This window comes from Microtus ochrogaster, chromosome 18, assembly GCF_000317375.1.
Source record: "Microtus ochrogaster isolate Prairie Vole_2 chromosome 18, MicOch1.0, whole genome shotgun sequence".
Taxonomy (NCBI): Eukaryota; Metazoa; Chordata; class Mammalia; order Rodentia; family Cricetidae; genus Microtus; species Microtus ochrogaster.
This window is the reverse complement of record NC_022020.1, coordinates 25,522,370-25,544,611: the sequence shown is the minus strand read 5'-3', so window position 1 is coordinate 25,544,611 and position 22,242 is coordinate 25,522,370. Positions and strand designations below refer to the sequence as shown.

The following is a 22,242-nucleotide window of genomic DNA, read 5'->3' as shown; positions in this document are numbered from 1 at the left end:
GGCGAGCCCCCATCCCGGGCTGTCACCACCACCTTATAGTCAGGTGTGGTCTCTCTGTCCAGGGCGCTGTCCAGCACGAGCGAATAGTAATTCCTGAAAGTGGACACCAGCTTGAAGGGGACATGTGGGGTCAGGAAGCAGGTCACCCGCCCGTTGTCACCAGAGTCACGGTCGGATATACTGACCAGAGCTATGACAGTGCTTGGCTGGGCATCTTCTCTGACTGGGAGTGACAGGGAAGTAATCGTGACCTCTGGGGCATTATCATTTACATCTAGTACATCCACCAGAAGGGTACAATGGCCCGTCATTGGGATATTCCCTTTGTCCACTGCCTCCACGGGTATCTCATATAATTTATTTTCTTCGAAATCTAGTTGGCCTTTCGTCCTAACTTCTCCGCTGCTGGGATCTATATAAAATGCATACCCCACCGCAGGGGATACAGGCCGCCTGAAGGAATAAATTATATCTCCATTAGTACCCTCGTCTGGATCTGTGGCGTTTAAGTTAATCACCAGTGTTCCGTTACCTGCATTCTCTAACACTCTAACTTTATAAATGAACCGATCAAACTCTGGAGTATTGTCATTCACATCGAGGACAGTGATCAGCAGCTGAACTGTGCCAGTCAGCTCCGGTTTGCCTCCGTCACTAGCTATTAGTAGTAATCTATGCTCCTTAATTTCTTCTCGGTCTAATGATTTCTTTAACACAAGTGATAATGAAGAAGTTCGCTCACGATTGTTCTGCGTGTCCAAAGCGAAATAATCACTGGGATCCAATCGGTAGGTCAAGGCGGAATTGACTCCGATATCTGCATCCGATGCGCCATCTAGTGGAAATCGAGTTTCTGGAGGCCTTGATTCTGCAACCAGGATACTTTTGTTGGTTTCGGGAAACACAGGCGGATTGTCATTAATGTCCCTCACCTCCACCTCCACGTGGAACACCTGCAGCGGCCGGTCCACGATCACCTCCAGGTGGATGCTACACTCCGTGCTCCTCCCGCACAGCGCCTCCCGGTCGATCCGAGAATTCACAAACAAAATGCCATTCTGCAGATTTACCTCCAGAAGGTCCCCGCGGTCCTTGGACGCCACCCTGAAAAGGCGGGGCACCAGCTCTGCCAGCTCCAGCCCCAGGTCCTGAGCGATGCGGCCCACGAAGGTTCCGTGTTTGGCCTCTTCCGGAACCGAGTAGCGCAGCTGGCTGTTCCCGGCCTCCCAGGTTGCGAGAAGTAGCCAGAGCAGGAGGCACCGGGATCCTGGGTTTCTTTGCCAGGGTAACAACATGGTACACGCAGAAAGATGCAATGAAAGCTACGGTATACAGAATACCTTACCTGAAACTGCCTCGCAAAAACTGGCTTGACGACGTCCTAGTACTGAAGAATTCACAACGAGTTCTCTGAAGGAAGTGACTCTTTGCCAAAAGAAAAGTTCTCAGTGAAGAGCGACATCATGAGGCATGAATGTGTAAGTGCAGCGATCACGGGGGCTTCATATTTTCCATTGAAAGAAGCCTTGACTTCCTTACACTTTCTGAATTTTCCATTGTAAGTATGTATTTAGGAGTTAAATATTTGTCCTTCCAGGAGCAGTAAATGATTTCCTCTATTAGCATCAGGTGCAATTAACAAGTGGTATACGTCTTGCAGTGTTCCAAAAATTTAAACGTGTGTGCGTGAAATTTTAAATCAGTGAACATTATAATTTGGCTTTGGTCTCTAGTTTTCACAGTCCTGCGAGTTTTGTTGGCAATTTCATTTTCCTCTCATCTTTTAAAATCTTCTCCCATTAACAGTCATTGATTCCAAATGGAAACATAACAATCACATTAAACACATGGGCAGCTACATACCAGATTTCAAACAAATACACCATGTTCAGGAGTTTCAAGAGTGGATGAAATGTTTGTGTTTCAAAGGATGCATCTATGTGTAGTATATTTGTGTGTGCATAAATACACAACAATCTACCTAAAACAATGTTTTGCTGTCTTCAGTTCACCCTGTAGAGAACATACCAAGAACTAACATCTTATTATTTAGTATAACTTAAGCTACTACCAGTGGGATAGTATTTTTTCCTACAATGTCTTAATTCCATCAGCAGTAGAAGAAACCCTGGTATTGTTTAACTCTAATTTTTTTAAGTACGTGACAGTAGCTAGACGATGATGCTAATACAGTGTTAGCAAAAGAGTATTACTGTTATCTGTTAGTATAGCTACAGAGTTGTAGTAATATGTCGTTTGTGCTTTAACAAATAAGGCTTGACTGAAGATCAGAGTGCAGAACAAAGTCACTAGACACCACCAGTGGTGGCACATACCTTTAATTCCAAGAGACAAAGGCAGAGGGATCTCTGTTAGTTCAAGGGACCCCAGAATACACAAGGTTGAATTTGTCCAAAAGAGAAACAGAGCTGTCTCCACCTCCCTAGTGCTGGGATTAAAGGAGTGGTGTGGTTGGACAGAGAGAGGAATATAAGGCGGGAGGAGACAGGAGCCCACTGCAGTCTGAGCAGTCTGAGGATGCAGTCAGAGGACAAGATTGAGCATTGGTAGAGGTAAGAGGTCTAGTGGTTTGGACTGGAACTTTATGACTCTGCTTCTCTGATCCTTCAGCTTCCTCCCCCCAATAGCTGACTCCAAGTTATTATTATTAAGAACAATTAAAATTAATGCTACACCAAGCCATAAAGTTCCAGGCCAAACAGTACAATGAAAGATATATTTTATATGATATAAATGTAGGGATTTGAGAGATAGCTCAGCAGTTAAGAGCACTTACTGCTCTCCTAGAGGTCCTGAGTTCAATTCCTGGCAACATGTTGGCTTCCAACCATCTATAATGGGATTTAATGCCCTCTTCTGGTGTTCAGGCATACAGAAAAACAGAGCACCCTTATACATAAAATACGAAAACAACAAAACCTTAAAATAAATGCAAATTATATATGACTCCAATTTTATATTATAAATTGTATAGCCAAGTATTACATTGCCTACTCTGTAAATAATTCTATAGTGAATGACCATTGGATTCATTTCTCTACCTCCACTCACCTCTGAAGTCCATGTGGAGCATTGTATTCTCTTGCCCACACAACCCTCTTCTGTTCCATCATTTCTACTACATGCTCCTCCTGCTTCATGTCTAAAGTTGTACACATAACACATCACCTACCTCTTCACATAAATCAACCATTCGCAGTATTCCCTGTAGACACCCTAGAATCAACCTTCTGTTTATCTCACTTCTCAAAAATCCTCTTCAGTTTCCAACACCGTTCGCTATTTCTTCTTCCTATTGATCTTCAGTATAAAGCTGTTCATTATCTATGGTGACTCTAGACACCGGCATTCCCCTTTACCTAACTGGACACTCAAATGTACTCCTCTTACCCACAGATATCTTTTTCATGCTTTCTTTTGTTTCTCAATTTCTCAACTTCATTCCTACCATGTGGCTTGATGTTTTTTTCCATTAAGATAAATCATCAAGCATGACATCAAGGACTTTCTTCCTACAGCATCACTTATCTACAATATCTATTCATTTATCAATTTATTTATTTTATTTAATGTATTTTGTCTTCATGTGGGCGTGTTGTGTGAGTGTGCCTGGTGTCCATGGAGGCCAGAAGAGGGCGTTAAGTTCCCTAGGTGATTGGCAGCCACTATGAATCCTCTATGAGTAATAAGTGCTCTTAACCACTCTGCCATCTGCCCCTTAAATGTAGGCTAGCCCTATGCTCTGACAACAATATTTTTATTTTCCTCTCTTAGTCTTATTATCACCATCTTCTTTTCCATGCTGCTTGCCTTATCTCTAATGTTGCCTTCCATTGTTCCTCCCTCACACAGCTACAATGTTCAAACACCTCTAACTTGTAGAAAAAATACTCTATCCCTCTTCTTTTCTTCACCTCTAACTCCTAACATTTACTTGATGTATCACACTCTGAATTTCAATCTTGGTTACCTTGCAAAGATCAGCTGAAGTCCTGGGAGTGCATTCTAGACAAGAGTACAGCCATGTCTACAGGTCTCACAGCTAAGGGAATGGCATGCTTCCTCCATGCCTGAGACTAGGATGTTTGCTGAAGCAGGATGCTTGTCTAAGAGTTGCCCTTTTTACTAAGAAGGCAGCCATGAAGAAGGCTCCACTCACAATTTCCTTGCTCCAGAAGACTACATGTTCATCACCCAACATGAGATTCCCCAATAAGATTACCTAATCACTCCTTTCTTTTCCCAGGATAAAATAAAAGTCTGAGTATTGGTGAGGGGGCTGTCTTCATCCAAGCATACAGCCCACCTCACCCCATTTTGGCTTCTACTTTGTGTCTGTTTTTCTTAATCTCACATTGCCCCCAGTGAGATTTCCAAGACCCAGCCTTGATGGCAGAGGCATTATCTACTTTTCATCTTTCTAAGACTATCATTGAATCATGGTACCTCAAAAGATACACCCATATCTTAAGACTCATGGAAATAACTCTACATAGTAACTAATGTAATTAAATTAAGAATAATTTATCCTGAGACTCCAGGTCAGTCATAAGTGTTATTATTATATGTGTCCTTATTAAACAAAAACATGGGTAAGAAAACATGAAGAAGAGAAAGCAATGTGACTATAAGGACAAAAATTGAAAGTGAGGTAGTCAGATCCAAGGAATGTCAACAACCACCAGAAACCAATAGAATCAAAGAATAGATTTTTTTCTCTCCTGCTCCAATATCTCTAACATGCTTTACTCTTGAAATGGAAACAGTCCCTCAATTCTTACAAATGCTTTATGTCTTCACTGTGGACTTCTGGCCTCAAAACTTGTGAGACAAACAAATGTCTCATCCCAATCTGTGATTATTTGTTACAGCACTGTTAGAAATTAGCATGTGTGCCTATCAAAATCCTTTTCTTCAATATTAAATCCAATTCTTCAATTTCTTCAATATTTCCTTTTTCCATTTGTCTCTGTGATTTCTGTCCTTTCATGAATGTATGTTTTTCTGGAAGGAATTAGTCCTCAGTGTGTGTGTATAACCACCCACTATGAGTTCTAGAATCATCTTTTGAATCACAATGCTATTCCAGTACAAAGGTTCTTTGGTTAGGAACAAGCTCTTAAGTATCCCTCTCAATTCCTACTTGCTCAAACACATACAAGCCATTTCCCCAGTACACCAACCTAAATATATAGATGTCACTGAACTTTTGTTGTTGAGAGTCTTCCTAGCATAAACATTCCCACACCAATGAGAGATAGCAATAGTGGCAAAAGCCAGGATAGTTCCCAAAAGGCCTTGGTCACGGGTCCAGTTTGCATTCTTATTTTATACTCCAAACCCACAAAGTAGGGCAAACAAGCAAGTGAGACTTCACAGAAACGTACGTGGCAGCCAACAGATTGTTAACGGAAACACTTATTGTTTCAGCCATTTCTTCAGGGCTTTCTGTTCTGGGTAGCAGATGCTTGGCAAACAAGCAGTAAGCAGTGCTTTAAGTAAACCACTAAATAAATCAATATATCAGTATTGGGCTTTCCAGACTTATTCTACTTCATTTTTCTTTCTCTTATCATTTATACTCATTTTTTTTCTTGAGACAAGGTCTCTCTATATAGGTAGCTCTGATTGTCCAGGAGCTCATTAAGTAGGCCAGCCTGACCTTGAACTCACAGAGAGCCTACAGCCTCTGCCTGGGGAGTTCCAGGAGGTAAAAGTGTGATCCACCACGACTGGCTTTATCATTTATATTGAGTCAATCATTATCTGAATGGTTCTCTTCACTAGCCTGGATTAGCATGTGGTTTCCTCTATCCGTGTCTACCACAATTATTTAAATCTCCATTGCTCAGCAAGTTTTGGCTGTTCCTGACTTTAAAACCAGCTTTTAGATGGAGGCAGAGACAGGCAGATCTCTGAGTTCAAGGCCAGCCTGGGCTACAGAGCAAGTTCCAGAACAGCCAGAACTACACAGAGAAACCCTGTCTTGGGGGATTGTTTATTTGCTTGACACTTAAGTGTTTGTGGAAGATCCTCTACAAGTTTTCCCATCTTGTAATCTTCCAACCACTGATGACTCTTTGTTCATACTTACATTCCATCTGTGAAACCTTATTGTTGATATGTTATCTATTCCTGAAGAAAATGTTGCCTAGACTCTAGTACTCAGTCCCTGTAGGGCCTCTAACCTATAAGCCCTACTTGCCCAAAGACAGATAACTTCCTGGAATGCTGGAGTCTGTTTATGTAATATAACACAAGTCTCATGTTTTCTCTTCGGTAAATAAAGTTGATTGTTCCAACTTCACAAGATATTCTTGATCACAAATAAGCGGGAGATAGGTAGACAGCAATTACGTTGGGATATATGCTTGCCCCTGATTGGGTGAAGGCGGGAAGTGTGTAGCGTTATGGGGTTTTCCTTTATAAACCCCTGTCCAACGTAGTTAGGCACCATTCTCTGGGTATCCCCGGTATGGACTTGGCCAGTGTCCATCTTCCTGACCAGTATTTAATAAAACTTGCTTCAAAAGATTAGTATAGTTATTGATAAGGCTATTTTCCTAACAGTAGATTATACATATGTGTGTATATATATATTTCTTAGTTGATCATATATATATATATATATATGTATATATTTGACCTACTCTTGTAATATGCAGATAATTCTGTAATTCTGACCTAGGTCAAAGATTTCATATATATATGTGTATGTATATATATGATACATGTACATGTATATGTATATATACATACATACACTAATATTTTTCAAGGCTAATCATTCAAAAATAGCAAGAAAAATGCAAAAAGAAAATAAATTTTCCATTGCATGTCTATATAAGTTACTCACCGGATGATACATAAAAACTCTAAATAACTACGATGATATCAGAGAACCTAAGACAGTCAATGATTCAAAACACAAAATTAGAAAGAAAAATTAAGGAAACAATAATATAGTTAAAGCCTAGTTATTAAGAAAAGCAAAAGTACCGATGTGTTATCAGTGCCTTGCTTCGATTGAAGAATTTAAGCAGAAGGTTGGCGCTGAAGGCCATATGGTCTGGATTAGAAGGCACCAGTCCACAACATGACCGCATCTCCTCTGTGGCAAGTTCAACCAGCTGCCCATACCACTGAACCACAGCAGCCTATGTTTCCCAAGCCCACAGGCACCATCGGTTGGTGGGGCTGGGCACCAGAATGTGTGTACAGCAGAATCACGAGCAGCAACAGGCTGAGTATTACTGCACAGATGGCGATGGTCAAGTACACGTGGACATCCGTTAGCGATGCTTCTGGCATGGTAGCACCCACGAAGGTCCACCCCAAGGTCTTTAGTGCTGGGGCACTGTCTACTATAGACACTAACACAGTGACTGCAGCAGTCAGGGCCAGTTCTGCATGGTCCTTTATGACCACCACCAGGCACTGATGCTGCGAATCACCCCTCGCCTGGTGATGACCCCACACGTATACAGACCACATGTGGAAGGTACTGCGTGTGCCCACGGCCAGTTGCAGCTCATAAAGACAGCCGCACGTTGTAACCGGAGTCTGCAACCACTGTGCACACCTTCGCCACTACGTGCCCTGAACCCACTGATCTAGGCACCAGCTTGCTCACTGACCTGCCGGCTCCGACTGCTCCGTGAGGCAGCAGCTTTGGCGCATTGTCGTTCTCCTCTAACAGAAACACCTGCAGAGTCACATTGCTACCCAGGGAAGGCACACCAGCATCCCGCGCGCTCACCTGGAACTGCAGCAGCTCCAGCTCCTCATGGTCCAGAGGCTGCAGGGCGAACACCTTGCTGCTCTCCGCGTGCACAGACACGAAGCTCGACAGCGAGCGCTCGCCACTCGCCTCTCCACCAGCGCGTTCTTCTGCGCATCCGCATCCATGGCCGATACCGTGAAGATGTGCGCGCCAGGCGGATTGTTCCCCTTCAGGAACGCCCTGTATTGGGGCTGCGCGTACTCGGGCGCATTGTAGTTCACCTCAGCTTCCTCCGCGAACACGCTAGCGGTGGCCCACAGCGAGGGCGAGACCAGTCCCGGGCAGTGACCACCATCTTATAGTCGGTTGTGGTCTCATGTTCCAGGGAACTGCCCAGAATTGTCGAACAGTAATATTTGAAGTGGGACAGCAGCTTAAAAAGACGTGAATATTAGAGAGCAATTCACTTGCCCGTTGGCACCTGAGTCAAAGTCGGACACATCTATTCAGGGTGATTACTGTTCCCACCTGAGCATCTTCTAGGACAGAGAATGACAAGACCACATTTCGGCGTGTGTCTGGATTTATTTAAAACTTAAAGGTCTCACTAGTAGACTGAATCATTGAGAACCCATAGGAAATTTCTCCATTCTGGCCTTCATCTAGATCGGAAGCGGTTAGTTGAATTACTCAGGTGTTGTTTTGCCATTTCAAGTGGGTTTATCAAACTCCGGTGCAGAGTCATTCATATCCAGGTTGGTTCATTGTTGTTTTTCATTTTTGGTTTGTTTGGTTTTGGTTTGGTTTTCTGAGACAGGGTTCCTCTGTGCAGCCCTGGCTGCCGTGAGACTCAATCTGTAGACTACTCTAGCCTTGAACTCAGAGATCCTCCCGCTTCTACCTGCAGAGAGCTGTGATTTAAAGTGTGCGCCAATATTGCCAGGCTAAGAATGGTTGTTTGCATTTGAACATATCCTTTTAGCTCTGGCTTACTATCATCAAAGACTGTTAACAACAGAGAAAGCACTGATGTTTCCTCTCTGTCCAACAACTTCCAAAGAATCAGTACAAGCGGTATTTTTTTATCTTTTTGTTAATCATTATTTTAAGCGTAAAATGCTCTTCAATCTTATATTATATGGAAGACAATGTATGTCAATATTAGCTGCAGAAGCGCCCTCTAGAGGAAACTGAGTGCACAGAGGTGCAGATTCAGGAGACTTTTAGGGGCTCAGTGGTAAAGAGTACTGGCTGTTTTTTAGAGGACCCACATGACAGCTCACAACTCTATGTAATTTCAGTTCCAGGGGATCTGACACCCTCACACAGACATATGTGCAGGCAAAATACCAAGGCACATAAAATAAGAATACATAAATCATTTTTAAAAAGAAAATAAATAGGCATCTTTTGTTCTCTTTCGCTAAGCATGGAAGAAATATCATTGATATTCTCGACGACCTCCATCTCCACACGAAAAACCTGCAGCGGTGGTCCAAAGTCACCTCCAGGCGGATGCACAGTGCCTCCCGGTCGGTCAGAGAATTCCCAAACAAAATGCCATTCTGACCTGGATGTGGCAGCGCACGCCTTTAATCCCAGCACTTGGGAGGCAGAGAGGCAGGAGAATCTCTGTGAGTTTGAGACCAGCCTGGTCTACAAGAGCTAATTCCAGGACAGGCTCCAAAGCTACAGAGAAACCCTTATCGAAAAACCAAAACAAAAAAACAAAACAAAAACAAAAACCATCCTCCGGGGGGGGGGGAAGGAAAACAAAAACCATCCTCCAGAAGTTCCCCGCGGTCCTTGGACACCATCCTGAACAGGGTCACCAGCTCCGCCAGCTCCAGCCCCAGGTCCTGAGCGATGCGACCCACGGAGGTGCCGCGTTTGTCCTCCAAGAAGATGGAGTAGCTAGAACTGGCCGCTCCCTGCCTCCCAGGCTGCGAGGAGCCGGAGTGCCGCAGACAATTTCAAGCCTCTTCACCAAGAAAACAGCATCTTAGATACTGGGGGCCTCTTGGTTGGAACTGTCGGCTTTAAGGTAGCATTCATGAGATACTTTATAAAGCAGTCTGTCTTTTCTGTATTTATTTAATAAGCTTCAGGGGTTATTCCGGTTTCTGTGCAGTTGGGTCTGTTCAGGATGGACTCTGAGATCCCGAACCAAAACATTCTTCTTCCTCTGACTGTATACCAACATCACGTGACTGGTTATGCAAATACAAGAAAGATTCTTGGGTTCTTGGTTTGGATCACCGTTTCCTGGTCCACTCTCGTTCAACTTTTAAATATTCCCACGGATGATTTGTGAATGCTGTTTAATTGGTGTGTTGTAGTTCTTTTGTGTTTTTAAAATACTTTCTTTTTCAAAGTTTATCAGAAAATTCTCTTTGAGATAAGGCGTGACAAACTACTCTGATGTGTCTTTTCCACGGAGAAGGATAGGTGGTGGGCCCACCCCTGACTTTTCATGGCTTACAACTGACAATGTGATTTTTCTTCATAGCTCTTCTTGGGAACTTCTGGAGAAAGTGAAGGATTCCATCGTTCCATAAAAAGAAACTAGTAATGTTTTGAAACTCAACAATACTCTGTATAAAAATTCTTTTATTCGTGAACCTAGAGAACATTAGAATTCATCATGAGTGTGAGAGGTGTCGCTTCTTGCTGTTTGTTGCTTAAATGTAGTGGCTTTTCATGCAGCTGCTATGACTCCCACACTTCAAAGCAAAGCACATGAACAGACTAATGGCAAGAATAAAGCAGTTTCATTTAAAATGTTGGATCAAGCTGGGCGTGTGGTGCCTGATTCAATCCCAGCACTCAGGAGGCAGAGGCAAGCAGATCTCTGTGAGCTCGAGGCCAGCCTGGTCTACAAAACAAGTTTCAGGACAGCTAGGTCTCTGATACATAGAGAAACCCTGTCTCAAAAAACTAAAATGCTGAATCAAAGTCTCTAAATTTCACAATATTTTGACATGACAATAGAATGCTAATATCCAAAAGACTGTTGGGGGTGTTTTGCTGGGTCCTAATCTTAGTGACTAAAGGGAAAGTGTGAATTTGATACTGACATTTTTGCTTCTAAATCTTTTCCTGTTAGTAGTTACTTAGTTTATAGTTCTCAGAAAGTCATAATGGTGACAGTGAGGAAAGGAGGGATTAAAGACCTTTCATAATTATATTCAGTAATTAAAGATTGCCATATATAAGCAGTTAAGAGCATATCAATATAATAATATAGTTAGCATGGACTTTATAATTTCATCAACCTCCACATCAAAATCTTTAATCCAATAATTTACTGCCGGTCCTTTTACATAGTGGTAAATCTCCTGAGCTCACACAGTGGAAGAGGAGAATGGATTACTGCAAATGCCCTCCACATGCTATGGCATGTGCACACACAAATAAATAAACAAATGTAATACTTTTAAAATAAAATAAAAGCTCTTAATCCAAGTTTCAAGAATGATCTCCAATATAAATTCCTCCAGAATATTGTGCCAAATGATATATTGTACAATTTAGGAGAGAGTGCTTTGAATGAGCCCCAAATGTATGACTGACTCTTCACTTCTGCACTTATGTAAGAAGCACAGAGCTAGAAGATTCACAGGGATATAAATGGTCTTTACTAGACTCTTTAGATGTGGCTAGAGAAATGCAAAATTGAGATATTAGTGGTGAGGTGTTTACAATGGATTTAAAAGGTGAAAATAATGAAATGATAATTATTAGTATGCTTGCACATCAATAGACTTAACTTTTCCTTTCTGGAAAAATATAAAGTTCAGGAAAAGATGCAAGTGAGCAGCTCATACTCATATGAGATGGCAACTAACAAGTGTGCATGATTTGATGGAACAATTTTATTTGCTTAGTTTACTTTGGAAGCACAAGTCAGTCTTCTTAATAAATCTCTTGTGTTTTCATGGAAAAATCAGGAATGGAGGATTTGTTTAATAACAGCACCATGTTAGAATACAAGACTGGGCTTTTTTTTTCTCCAAGTAATTTGAAGATGAGTTTTACCATGTGTGCTAGGTGATATTTAACAATAGCTGGGGGACAGTAAATCAATTCCGAGCTAGAGACAAGGGATCCGTTGTTGAGAGAAACATGTTTGACGCAACTACTCGGAGAAAGCAAGAAGAGCAAAGCTAAGTACTGCTAATAGACAAACAGGAGCCAATCTAAGTAACCTGCTCTGTTGATCCACTTCACTGAGAGTTAGATATGAACTGATATCACTCAGCTTAGGTAAAACAATGATTGTTTCAGGTGACGTCATCCTGGGACCTTCTAATGTTTTATAACCAAATCTTGAAACAAATGAGGCACTTCTTACCTGAAGAATCCTGATTATACGATTTAAAGGCTGAAATATATGCATATCTGGCGTTTTACTAACAGAGGCTTTTCCTTGAAACAGCACTCAAAATGTGAAATATTTGTTTCAAGTTTTTCCATTAGAACTGAATTCTGCATTTCATATGCATTTACCGGAAAGGTGGGATTTGTCAAAAACTCACCTGTCCAGGGTGATTTGATTCTGATTCCTGCCTTTCCCTTTCATCTCTATCCAGGTGAGGGGGTAGGCAGGGACTGAAGGCCATGAGGTCTGTCTTGGGCGGACCCTCTCCAGAGCACACCCTCTGCCGCCTCTGCTGTGAGTATGACCAGGTCCCCACCTCGCTGGAGCACACCAGCACGGGCTTCCCTGGAGCACAGGCTCCATTAGTGGGCGCCGCCGAGCAGCGCAGCGCGGTGTACAGCAGCAGCGTGAGCACCAGCAGGCTCGACACCGCGCAGATGGCGATGATCAGGTACACGTTGACATCCACCAGTGACGTCTCTGAGACTGAAGCACGCCCGGATGTCTGTGAAAAGGACTTTGGCGCCTGGCCGCTTTCCACTAGAGACACTAACACAGTTGCAGTGGCTGTCAGTGCAGGCTCTCCATGGTCCTTCACCAACACCAACAGAGTCTGTCGAGAGGCATCCGCCTCATCCAGGGCACGCGTTGTGCTGATCTCTCCTGTGTACAGACCCACGCGGAAGGGACTGCGCATGCTCCCTGACGCCGACTGCAGCTCATAAGACAGCCATGCATTGTAACCAGAGTCCGCATCCACTGCTCGCACCTTCGCGACTACGTGCCCTGAACCCACTGATCTAGGCACCAGCTCGCTCACTGACCCGCCGGCTCTTACAGCTCCGTGGGGCAGCAGCGTTGGCGCATTGTCGTTCTCGTCCAGCACAAACACCTGCAGAGTCACATTGCTGCCCAGGGAAGGCACACCAGCATCCCGCGCGCTCACCTGGAACTGCAGCAGCTCCAGCTCCTCATGGTCCAGAGGCTGCAGAGCAAACACCTTGCCGCTCTCCGCGTGCACAGACACGAAGCTCGACAGCGAGCGCTCGCCCACCCGCCGCTCCACCAGCGAGTAGGACACCAGTGCGTTCTCCTGGGCGTCCGCGTCCATGGCCGACACCGTGAAGATGTGCGCGCCAGGCGCGTTGTTCTCCTTCACGAACACCGTGTATTCGGGTTGCGCGAATGCGGGCGCGTTGTCGTTCACATCAGCCACCTCTACCGACAAGCTGACGGTGGTCCACAGTGAGGGTGAGCCCCCATCCCGGGCTGTCACAAGCAAATCATAGGCTGGTACCTTCTCGCGGTCCAGGCTGCTACCCAATACCAGGGAATAATAGTTCTTAAAGGTGGCTACGATCTTGAAGGGGACACTGGGTGTGAGAGAGCAAGTCACTTGGCCGTTGACTCCAGAGTCAAGGTCGGATACGCTAATCAAAGCAATGACTGTGTTTGGCTGAGCATCCTCTCTTACTGGGAGGGAGAGGGAAGTCAGTGTCACTTCAGGGGCATTGTCATTGATGTCTAAGATTTCTACCGAGACTGTACAGTGACCTACCATTGGGGGGTTCCCCTTATCCGTGGCCAACACTTCAATTTCATAAAACTTGTTTGCTTCATAATCTAAAGTTCCGTTGACCCTTAATTCTCCGCTGTTTTCATCTAGTGTAAATAAAGACTTTCCACTGGGCTTGATTGACATCAAAGAGTACTCCAGTTGCCCGTTCACACCTTCATCTTTATCTGTGGCATTTAACTTTATGACAAGAGTTTCGTTAGCAGCATTTTCCATTATTCTTACCTTGTATTCTAAATGATCGAACTCCGGGTCATTGTCGTTAACATCTAAAACACGAACCCAAAGCTGAACTGTACCAGTGAGTTCCGGCTTTCCCCCATCTGAGGCTGTCAACAGCAAATTAAGTTCCGGGGTTTTCTCCCGATCCAGCGTCTTCTTTAATATAAGTGACGGTCTTTTAGTCTGCTTGCTATTTGTAGGTGATTCTAAAGAAAAATACTCGTTTTGACTTAATCTGTAGACCAATACAGCATTCTCCCCTATGTCGGCATCAGATGCTCCCTCTAGCGGAAAACGCGAGTCTGGTTGCTTGGATTCATAAATCAGCAGCTTTTGTTCTCTAAGAGGAAACACTGGCGGGTTGTCGTTAATGTCCCTCACTTCCACCTCCACGTGGAAAACCTGCAGCGGCCGGTCCACGATCACCTCCAGGTGGATGCTGCACTCTGCGCTCCTCCCGCACAGCGCCTCCCGGTCGATCCGAGAATTCACAAACAAAATGCCATTCTGCAGATTTACCTCCAGAAGGTCCCCGCGGTCCTTGGACGCCACCCTGAACAGGCGGGGCACCAGCTCCGCCAGCTCTAGCCCCAGGTCCTGAGCGATGCGGCCCACGAAGGTTCCGTGTTTGGCCTCCTCGGGGACGGAGTAGTGGAGCTGGCCGCTCCCTGCCTCCCAGGCTGCGAGAAGCAGAAGCCAGAGGAGAGGTTGCAGAGTGCAGGATCCACTTCTCTGAAAACCTAACATTGCATATAAAATCAGCCTCCAAAATGTCCCCCTTCGCTGCCTGTATCGGACACTTGTCTTCAGATCCAAATGCCGCTGAATTCTCGAGGAATTTTAATGGCTCCTTTTGACAGCAGCACTCAGCGTGATGGAGTCGGTTTTGTACACTGAGTGCGGGACTCTTCGGACCAATTTATGAATGAACTCTTTTCACTGAGTAAAGAGCGACACCTTGTGCCTGAAAACGCGAGTACTTGTGCACATCCACCACTGGAGAACTTCACGTTTTGTATACTTTGCCCAAAACAATTCCAAAATGCACATTTATTGAACATTCTGATTTTAAGTCACGTTAAAGTGGAGTGTATGTGAAAGCGGTACTTTTACTGAATAACATCAGATTAAATATCTACAAAATCATAATCTTATCTAAATACTTGAAGAAAAAGAGGGCTCACTTCTTTAGGTAAACTTGAAAGCCTAGAGTTAAACATTTTCTTAACATCTTGTCTATCACATAAAAATATTATCAGATTTGAATTGTTCTAGTCACAGCCTCTATTACTACTTAGGCTGCCAGGAAATTCAATGGAAAAGACATAGTTTTCCAATGGTTGGGTCTAGTTTGTTGTTGCTATTTGTGGTTTGGAGTCTGTTGGTGCTAGGCAAGTCTCAGCCTCTGAAATTCCATAAGAACAATGTTCTGCACTGTACCCTTAGCGATATAGATTTGCATTTCCTTGTATTTTTTTAAAATTAAATCTTCTTGAGATTTATAAAGTTTAGATGCATGCATCTTCTGTGTAATGATCAAATCAGACTTAATACATCCAACATCTCAAATATTCAGCATTTCTTGTTGGTGAAACTATCAAAGTTCATATCAACAATATCCCTTTATCAACGATATCATTCCAATTTCTTCAGCTCTGATCCTTTATCTTTCTACATTTCATTGTTTTCTTGTAATAAATTACTGACTTTATGTTTATTGCAGAGTAAGAAAACAAAAATTTTCAAGTTTTATAATTGGAAACAGAATTCACAAAAGAAAAGTCTGTTGACATAGATGAAATTTGCATTTAACATATATAATTTCTCACACAAACCATATTGTCGGTAACGGGATAGCAATAATTTACTCATGTAATCATCAATAATAGACAAAGGCAGCCTTTTAAATCACAGAATGAATTGTTAGTCAATGAAATAAAATTACCAGGAAAATCTCTACACCAATTTGGTATTTCCATGTAACCAATATTAGTTTTCTATAAATAAAAACACAATAAAAATACATTTATGGAAAATAGCTACAGTGCAGAATTTGGGGTTTTTGATTATAAGTCATAAAAAAGGTAAATTAATTTTATGATCTCTCCTCTAAGTACATGAGATTGTGTTTGAAACACAGAAGATACTCAGAGTTTAACTAAATGACAAATGACCTTAGAGTCTGAAGATTTAATTTCCTACAATACTTAGTGGGAAATGGGAATTATTGAGGATAATTTTCCCTTTTCTTTCAAGACAATATTTCTCTGTGTAGGGCTGGCTGTCCTAGAACTCAGTTTGTAGACTAGACTGGAGTTGAGCTCAGAGATCCTCCTGCCTCTGCCTCTGAAGCGCTGCCATTGAAGGCTTTATGCCAACACTTTAGGCTTTAATTTTCTTTTCTTGAAGATGTAGTTGTGTTTTCTCTATCTTTTTATACACACTGGCAATTTAGAAGGCAGATAGGATGAGAGAACACAAGTTTGGAGCAGAAAATCATTCAGAAAAGAAACAGTATTTAGTTAGAAAGGAATCCTTTGAGAAACAAAGGCCCAAGTTGACTTTGAGCTACCAGGATCAAGCAGTTCTCCTACTTCAGTGTGAAATGGTTTTCAGGGTTCTTCTGCAGCTTACAACCATTGCAACAGCATATGAAAATGCCATAAACTATCTGTCACTTTTTTCTGAATCATGAGCTTATAAACAAGCATACACACGTTATTAACACAGAGATGCCATTAATGTCGCTCTGCTACTGTTCTGCTTACCGTTCTCCCAGGGGTGTCACAGCAATGGGTCTCTCAAAAGTAAGTGTAACTAAGCTTCTATGTTTAAAAAAAAATCAAGAAAAATATCCACCAACTCTAAGAACAGTGGATTATTTTTCTTCTTTCAGGGGGCAGGAGTTTGAGCCAGACTTTCTCTGTGTATTCCTGGATGTCCTGGAACCTGCTGTATAGACCAGGCTGTCCTGGAACTCGCAGAGATCTGCCTACCCCTGCCTCCCAAATGATGGGATTAAAAGCATGGATTACTACTGCCTGGCAAGAACAGTGAATTCTATTATACACCTGTAAAATAATACAATCATGTGCAATCAATACAATACAACATTTATAAAATAGAAATAAACTGAACACAATATGCAAGATTTGTCAGATTTATATTGAACAAAAGAAAGCAATAGGTCTCTATGCACACACTGTTATAGGAAATAGTGTTTGAGATACAATGTGAACTTTTCCAAAATAAAGAAATATAAAAATTCTGCCCAGGAGAGATGATGATATCACATATTTATATTCTAACTTCGGTGTTTATTTTCAATAATGCATAATTTGTGGTGTATAAAATTGTCCTGAGTAAACTTCAATTCAAAAATGTTTGATTGCGCGTATAAACCAATGTCACATCTTTTGTATTTTGGCTAAAATTGTTGAGGTCTAAACATCTCAATCATTGATAGAGAACATATTATACTCACTCTAAACTTACCTGTTGGAAGGGGTTCAACATCTAGCTGTAGATTAATCTCAAGAAATCATATCAAGATCATTGTTAGCATTGAGTTTGTGAAAATCAATTGAAGATTTCATGAACTGTGTGCTTTACTTTTGCAGCTTAGTTTGATTAGATGTAAATTCTACCTCCACACCTCATGAATTGTATATTAAAATGCAAAGTTTTATGTCCTCTTAACCTGTGTTATTTTGTATATCTGATGTTATTCTTTCTTGCAAATGTAAGCCACAGAAATGAATTTCAAAACCATTCTCTGAACCCTGGGAAAAATTTCAAACTCAGATTATAAATTTGCTTTCCAAACACTATGCTAACAAAATTATAAGGTTTACCAAATAATGCTAACTCTGCCCTATTGTGGTTTACTAAAGGAAACAGCAATTTCCTCTCAATCATTTGTTCAGTTTGCAGAAGCTTTTCAATCAAAAATAACAATGACCCTGCTTCAGGGGAAAACTGTCAAACAAGCTGATCTCTTAGTCCAAGGCCAGTCTGATCTATAGAGTGAGTTTCAGGACAGCTAGGGTTAGGCCGAGAAAGCCTGCTATGAAAAACCAAAATGATAATAATAACAATAAAAAAGACTGCATCCATAAAGACCTGCACACATCTAAAGATTTTCATAGGAAACCAACTCCTTTGAAGATTTTAACGAAGTATACAATGCTGTTCAATGTTCTCAAATCTTTTGGCCATATTTAGAATCCTCAAATTATCATCATCACCACTTATATTTGCCTAAAACACTATTATTATTCACAAACAAAAGGAGGTCATTTTTATATGATATTTGACTGAGTTATTTATGGTATTCTGATCTTCTGCAGGAATATTGTGAGCCAAAGTCCAGATTTTTTCTCATGTTTTAAATGATTCCTATTTACATCATTCCTGAATGACTGACCGATAGTTCTTATATAGTAGTTCTTGACTATTACACTGAATAAATGTCTCTCTCAATGTGGCATTGATTAAAACAAGTTAATTTAACTCATGAACACAACTAAAAAATATCACTCAATATAGAAAAGTATAACTCTATCTCAATACAGCATTTATGCAAAAGTGATGATTAATATAATCATGGAGAATTTTTATAACCAAGGCAAAAAAGACTCGTGTGCACATACCTCATATTCCACTTTCATTGAACAGAAAAGAGGTTTACTGAAGAAGGGTCGGCATTGTGGTGACAAGAGTGACTCTGGATTCTGAAAATGTGTACTTAGATGTCACCACTAGACAAGACAAATACCTCCAATTCTCACATCCTATCTTTATAATCCAGATGTCATAGGTAATACTACTGTCATTATACACAGAATGAAGAAAGAATTACTAAATAATACTCATGATGACAAAAATGAAGACAATGAAGAATGCTAGATTTCCAGAATGTTTTAAATGAGCTATCTCAAGAGGGACAAGACAAATAAATTTAATAACTTCATAAATTACTGTAGAAATTAAATGAAATAATGTACGTAGGCCCTCACAGCAAGCCTAACAAGTTGAAATAATTCACACAGTGTGGTTGAACATACACCAAGTAGGATTTTTTATATATATTGTATATAGTCTATACCAGTAGGCAGTGTGGTAGGGCATGGTGGTGAATACCTTTAATCTCACTCGGGGTGCAGATACAGGCAGATCTGTAGAGTTATTTTGTTTGTAATCTAGCAAATAAAGATCCTGCCTGCAGATCAGAGTGCAGAGCTAAAGTCACAGAGACCAGGCAGTGGTGGCACACACCTTTAACCCCAAAGAGACAGAGGGAGATGGATCTCTGTGAGTTCAAGGCCACCCTGAACCACACCAGGTTGAATCTGTCTAAAAGAGAATCAGAGCTCACACAAAGGTGGTCCCAGAACTTGGGATCCCGCACCTTTAATCCCAGCATTAGGGAGTAGAGACAGGAGGGATATGGCTGGGCGGAGAGAGAAATATAAGATTTGAGGAGACAGAAGCAGAAGTGCACTCTGAGGATTCATAGAGACAATCAGTCTGAGGTTCGAAGAGAAAAGATTCAGTCTGAGTCTTCACAGAAACAAGATTGTCCCTTCGGTCTGAGGATTCGGTAGAGACAAAAGGTTTCTCTAATGGCTAGCTGAACTACTTCTCTGATCTCTCCATTTTCACCCCCTAATATCTCACTCTGAGTTTTTGTTTGTTTGGTTGGTTGGTTGGTTGGTTTTTTTTTTAGGATTTTTCGAGACAGGGTTTTTCCGTAGCTTTTTGGTTCCTGTCCTGGAACTAGCTCTTGTATACCAGCCTGGCCTCGAACTCACAGAGATCAGCCTGCCTCTGCCTTCCAAGTGCTGGGATTAAAGGCATGCGCCACCACTGCCCAGCTGAGTTTTTATTATTAAGATCAATTAGAATTCTTGGTACAAGATTTCTGTGATTTCCAGGCCAACCTGCTCTACACTGTGAGTTCCATGCCAGCCAGGTCTACACAGTATCTTTCTCAAAGAAAATAGGCATTGGGCAACATGAAATAGGGCATACCTCATGGTTACCTTTTGTATGATTTTTCTAATATTTATTTTCATGAAAATCATTTTTCCACAACTCATCATTTAAGGTAGATGTGCCTGCTCACACCTTCATGGATTTCTATTTTTATAGCATGGTTTACTTCCTGTGTGTAAATATATATGATTTATTTCTTCAGTAGAATTAAAGGGTATGTTTTTTGCCATTTGACCAGCACAGGCCATGGTGCTGGACTTTACCACAAATGACAAGACTCTCAAACTCAAAGCACAAAGAAGTGAGGATTCCCTTTCCCTAAAACACTTTCACATAGCTTCTTGACAAGGACCAAGAATTGAAGAAAAATAATGCTGATTCACAGTGGAAGAAATTTATCAAGTAAGTAGAAGACTCAGTAAGTTAAAAACTTTGAGAAAACAGCAGTAAGTTTGGCAGGCGGTTAAAGAGAATTAACATCACGTTAGGAAGTATCTAAAATGCTGTCTATCCGAAGTGGTCGAGGGCTTTGAAGAAACTGTCCTTGAAAATACAACAAGACTAGTAAGAGAGTAGAAAGTAAGATCCCCTTGAAAGACAATGCTAAAACTCTACCCACTTCAGCTGTCAGCTCACAAAACATGCTACTGAATATAAAAATCACATAGAAAATAAGGTACTTCAAACATGCCCATCTCCATCAGTAAGAAGCAATTTCATAGTTTATAATAAGTTGAGAATTGAAATCAAATTCAAAAATTAAATAATACACAAGCATAATAATAAAGGGCAAAGGGCACCTGTTAGAACAATAAATGACTGCAGGTTTGAAAATTAGATTTGAGCCCTGCCTATGCTCTGTATTTCCCATTATGGTCCTTGACTTCTTACTGGCTTAATTTAAAGAAAATATTGGCTCATTCTAATTCATTTTTACTAGTGTTGCAACTACTACTATTACTGTTATTATACATAGCACACTGAAAGCATCACTAAATCATATCCATGATGACAAGAGTGAAAGGCAATGAAGTGGCTAGTTTTCCAGCATTCTTTTTTTATTGATTTATACTTTATGTATGAGTGCTCTGCATGCATCCCTACACGCAGGTATCAGATCCTATTATAGATGGTTGTGAGCCACAATGTAGGTACTGGGAATTGAACTCAGGACCTCTGGAAGAGCAGCCAGTGTCCTTAACCTCTAAGCCATCTCTCCAGTCCCTCCAGTATTTTTTAAATGAGTTGCCATGAGAAATTAAACAAATAAATTTAATGCTGAAGATAGAATCGTAAATTGATAAATATCCGTGACATCACCAGGCATGGAATGTATTCCTGGATTTTTGGTACTTACATTCTCAAAGATCTCTTGTTGGACTCCACTATCTCCAGAACCCAAACTAGGGGGAATATACTGGGACTGAAGGTCATGAGGTCTGTCTTTGGTAGGCCTTCTCCAGAACAGACCCTCTGCCTCCTTTGCTGAGAGTAAGACCATCTTACCTTTGCTAAGTATTCTGACTCTAAGGGCGGCTGTCTCTCCTCTGCTGATTCCGGACCTTGGGATAGGCTGGGGCTGAAGGCCATGAGGTCGGTCTTGGGCGGACCCTCACCAGAACACACCCTCTGCCGCCTCTGCTGTGAGAATGACCAGGTCCCCACTGCGCTGGAGCACACCAGCACGGGCTTGCCCGGAGCACAGGCTCCATCTGTGGGTGTCGCCGAGCAGCGCAGCGCGGTGTACAGCAGCAGTGTGAGCACCAGCAGGCTCGACACAGAGCAGATGGCGATGATCAGATACACGTTGACATCCACCAGCGACGCCTCTCGACCAATGGCATCTACCAATGCTTTTGATGAAGTTTTTGGAGCTTGGCTGTTCTCAAGCAGAGAAACGAGCACTGTGGCTGTGGCAGTCAGCGCAGGTTCACCATGATCCTTCACCAGCACCAGCAGGCGCTGGTGCAGCGCATCCGCTTCATCCAGGGCGCGTGTGGTGCTGATCTCGCCGGTATATAGGCCCACTCGGAACAGGCTTCGGGAATTGCCTGCTGACGTCTGGAGTTCATAAGAGAGCCAAGCATTGTAACCAGAGTCTGCATCCACTGCTCGCACCTTGGTGATCACGTGACCTGAACCCACTGACCTAGGCACAAACTCACTCACTGCCCCTCCCGCTCCCACGGCTCCGTGGGGCAGCAGCGTGGGAGCATTGTCGTTCTCATCCAGCACAAACACCTGCAGAGTCACATTGCTGCCCAGGGAAGGCACACCAGCATCCCGCGCGCTCACCTGGAACTGCAGCAGCTCCAGCTCCTC

At 42.3% G+C, this 22,242-nt stretch overlaps 2 protein-coding genes across 9 annotated transcripts in view; both read right to left on the bottom strand.

Moving 5' to 3' along the window:
- LOC102000165 (protocadherin alpha-13) overlaps window positions 1–1,529 on the bottom strand; it is a 1,843-nt gene extending 314 nt beyond the window's left edge. Inside the window, exon 1 of the mRNA XM_026783562.1 lies at window positions 8–1,529. Within this exon, the coding sequence (XP_026639363.1) occupies window positions 8–1,295 (1,288 nt within the window). The 5' untranslated portion in view covers window positions 1,296–1,529. The remainder of the gene's footprint in view (window positions 1–7) is intronic.
- Window positions 1–22,242, bottom strand: part of LOC101983064 (protocadherin alpha-C2) — a 213,685-nt gene that overhangs the window by 136,327 nt on the left and 55,116 nt on the right. The window contains exon 1 of one of the 8 annotated variants that reach the window (XM_026783619.1): window positions 12,283–14,791. The exons of the other annotated variants lie outside the window; for them this stretch is intronic. Coding sequence (XP_026639420.1) covers window positions 12,283–14,670 — 2,388 coding nt within the window. The 5' untranslated portion in view covers window positions 14,671–14,791. Of the gene's footprint in view, window positions 1–12,282; window positions 14,792–22,242 lie in introns of those variants that run through there. 8 annotated transcript variants of the gene reach the window in all.